This window comes from Lissotriton helveticus, chromosome 7 (genome assembly GCF_964261635.1).
Source record: "Lissotriton helveticus chromosome 7, aLisHel1.1, whole genome shotgun sequence".
In the NCBI taxonomy this organism is placed as follows: Eukaryota; Metazoa; Chordata; class Amphibia; order Caudata; family Salamandridae; genus Lissotriton; species Lissotriton helveticus.
Genome location: NC_136068.1, coordinates 1,111,833,748 through 1,111,837,102, shown reverse-complemented (window position 1 = coordinate 1,111,837,102; position 3,355 = coordinate 1,111,833,748). Strand labels below are relative to the sequence as shown.

Genomic DNA, 3,355 nt, shown 5'->3' with positions numbered 1-3,355 from the left:
GCGTGGCATTCCTTGTTAATAAAAAAAGAGGGGGAAAAGCAAACTCCCCTTGTAGAATGAAGATACGGGTGTAGTTACTAGCAGACTATTGCATCCACTGTATGAGGACTGTGTTTGACCCTATGGCTCAGGTAAATCCCGGCAGGTCCACCCATTCTAACATCCTTCTGAGGTCGATAAATGAGGACCACCATTAAGTTGGCCATCAATAGACTTTTGTGTTTCAGCCAGGGGACACCTTCGGGGGGGGGAAGCGTGCACAAATGCACATGATCGATCCCCTGCATGGTCTCCGTTCCCCCTTCTGTTTAAGGACTGGAACACATACAGAAAGAGCATCTGCCAGACACAGCGCTGCGATAGCAAAGTACGGTCTCAAGCGCTAGGTTAAACACATTGTAGCAAATGTCCAATTCCATTGAGTTTTACATTTTTAAAACGGACCTCCCCCAACTCATGAGAGTTGTGTACCTTCGTTGAAGCAGTGGTGGTGATTGTGTGCAGTGCGCTCTGACCAATCTATTCTGTATTGTTTGCCTTGTATTTCATATTTTGCTTATCCAACAAGAACATTTTACTTAACAAGGCTTTCTTGATTTCACCCCTTCTTAGAACCCCTGCATCTCCATTCTGCCAATTGCTGGAAGAATCCACCCCTCCACCCCGAAATTTGACTGTAGTTGCGCGTCTGGGAGCTATGTAAGTATATTTACACCACTGGTCGTTATTACTGTTGAACTGTATTTGAATGTTTCATACTGGACACATATGGATTCAACATTCCACTTTCATTAAGCTGAACATTCTCCTGACAATAGGTTACCTGACCTGCATCTGTATATACATTGCATTCCTTTGCAATTTTATAAAGCGTGAAATTGGCCTGAGGGCTTTCGACCACCAAGTATTAATCACTTTTAGGCAAGATGGAGGTTAGCTAATTTGCATACATCCAGAAACTAATTCTTTTTTTAAAGCATGATGGTTAATAAGCATTTAGGGTACCTAGGATACAGATTTTTAAAGTTTTAAATCAAAAGCTAAAGATAAAATGGATCCTTATGCTATGCCTCAAATATGTGTTCTTCAATTTCACCAATTGGTTGGCAGCCTGTTCAGTGGCATCATTTTCTCAACAGTACACAACCGGTTTCTAAGTGTCTTTTTTTATGATCTACTTTGCGCAGAACAGAATGCCCCGCAGAATAAAGACGGCAGAAGATTATGTGCTGGAAAACAAAGATTTCATGGTTGAAGAAGTGCGTGGCCAAAAGATGTTAATTTGCAGGTTTTGCAGAGTGACTGTCCCAATAGTAAGTGGGAAAACTGCAAGCCGAATTGCTGAACATCTTGTCACCAAGACCCACTTGAAATTGAAAGAGCCACCTAATAGCGACAGCCTTTGCCAGATGTCTCTTGCTGAGACAATGACCCGCTTCAAAAGAAAACGTGAGGAAGAAAAGGATGTGGCACATGAATTTGTACGTGCCCTAGTGCAATCTGGAACCAGCTTACACCAAGCTGATGGACCGATTGGGAATCTATTCCGCAAGCGTGCACCAGCATTCAAAACATTACCAAAAACAACACAAATGTATGAGAAATACCTACCAGAGGTGTTCCTTGCAGATATTGAACATATTTCAGAGTTACTCCAAGGTGATGTGAAGATCTCTGTTACCATTGATGAAACCCCAGAGATGCGTGGCGACCCAGCAGTGGCAGTGCTAATCACATTTTGTGATGCAAAAAATGGATGGCACAGACGTACCATCATGGCAGATCTGGATGTACTGGAAACATGCAACGCAGTGTCACTTGGAATGCTGCTGCAGAGAGTTCTTACCAAGTTTAACAAAGATTGGAGTGACATTGTTTGTATTTGCAGCGATTCAGCTACTTATATGAAAAAGTTATGTGATGACCTATCAAAAGCAATGCCTGAGCTGAAGTGTTTCCCTGTGAGAGATCCTTGCCACTTGCTAGATGGTATGCTGAAAGCAGCATTACAATCTTCTGAGCTGATGAAGAATGCTATTGATTTTGTAGTACATTCAGGCGCACTGTTTCGTTATGCGCGGGAACTCAAACGCAAATATTTCTCATTTTGTGTTTTGTGTGGCAGCAAAGAAAGAACCATCCCAACTGTGTCATTTAGTAGGTGGTTCTCAGTACTAGAGGCCGTGAATGCAATATTATCTATGTGGCGACCCCTTACTGAATTTTTGCTTAGTGATGATGCAAAAGGCAAGAAATGTGAGGATCTTCGGGTGCATATTGATAGTGATGTCAAGAAAAGTACACTGTACTGCATCCTTGGATTTTTGCAGGAAAACATGACTGCTGTAGTGGACATAATAAAAAAACTAGAGTCAGAAAACACCCTTGTGTACCAAGTGTTCAGTATAATTGGTGTTGATGTCAAACATCTCCTCGAGAGTAGGCTAGACGACACTTTTAGTGACTTTGGCACTGCAACATGTTCCCTGTTAGAATGCTTGCCACTTGGGAAGCAAAGAAGTGTTGAAGACCAATTCAGGAAATTTTATTTTACCATGCATGAGAAATGGCTAGCTATGATGCATAGAAATGTCCCTTCACCAACCATGGCGTTTGAAGTTAATGAAGCCTCACTTTGGTACGCTGCACAAGTGTTAGATCCATTCCGTAAAGGGGAATTTTCTCCGGACTTTTCAAAGTACAGCTTCATTTTTGACCGCTTTAATACCTCTGAGGGCATGTGCACCCAGTTCAACGCGTATGTTGCAGAACCTGTCCCAGAGAATGTCAACCTTGAGGTGCACCAGTACTGGCATGGGAAGCTACGTCAGTGGCCAGAGTTGGCAAGTTGTGTACTGGCTGTTTTGGCGTTGCCAGTCTCAAGTGCCAATGTTGAGAGGGCATTTTCACAAATAAAAGTGTACATGGGAAGGAAAGAGAGAGCACGAATGACTAAAGAATCTCTGAAGAAATATTGTATGGTCTACTACAATAAATTTGACTTGTGAAAATGTATTTGAACTTCATATACACTTACATGCACTGTCTATATGCCATGCATCATTGAAGAAAGCCAGCAAAATAAAAGCAAAGCGTTTCATAAACACCGGAAAAACACCGTTTCAGTTGTTTTTTATGGCGCGAAAATTTGAAATCACTGAAAAGCACTGTTTTTTTCAGGTATTGAAATCACTGGAAAACACTGACAAAACACCACCAGAATTTACCCAAAATAGAAACTGAAAACAGGGAAGCCTAACCATGGGTGACCCATTCGTCAAACATTATCTCAGTGCGAGCATTTTTCCATAATTGGCACCCCTCCTAGATACCATGGTTGGTTTCCCTTATGGCA

The 3,355-nt window shown here is 41.9% G+C and overlaps 1 protein-coding gene across 1 annotated transcript; it reads left to right on the top strand.

Moving 5' to 3' along the window:
* The first annotated feature begins 1,193 nt into the window (after positions 1-1,193).
* Positions 1,194-3,008, top strand: LOC144767259 (uncharacterized). Its single transcript, XM_078650778.1, has one exon. The coding sequence runs from the start codon at positions 1,194-1,196 to the stop codon at positions 3,006-3,008; it is 1,815 nt and encodes a 604-aa protein (XP_078506904.1).
* Positions 3,009-3,355: the final 347 nt, after the last annotated feature.

Bases quoted from the DNA above. Each gene is read 5' to 3' on its own strand.
- LOC144767259 (XM_078650778.1), top strand. From the start codon at position 1,194: ATGCCCCGCAGAATAAAGACGGCAGAAGATTATGTGCTGGAAAACAAA.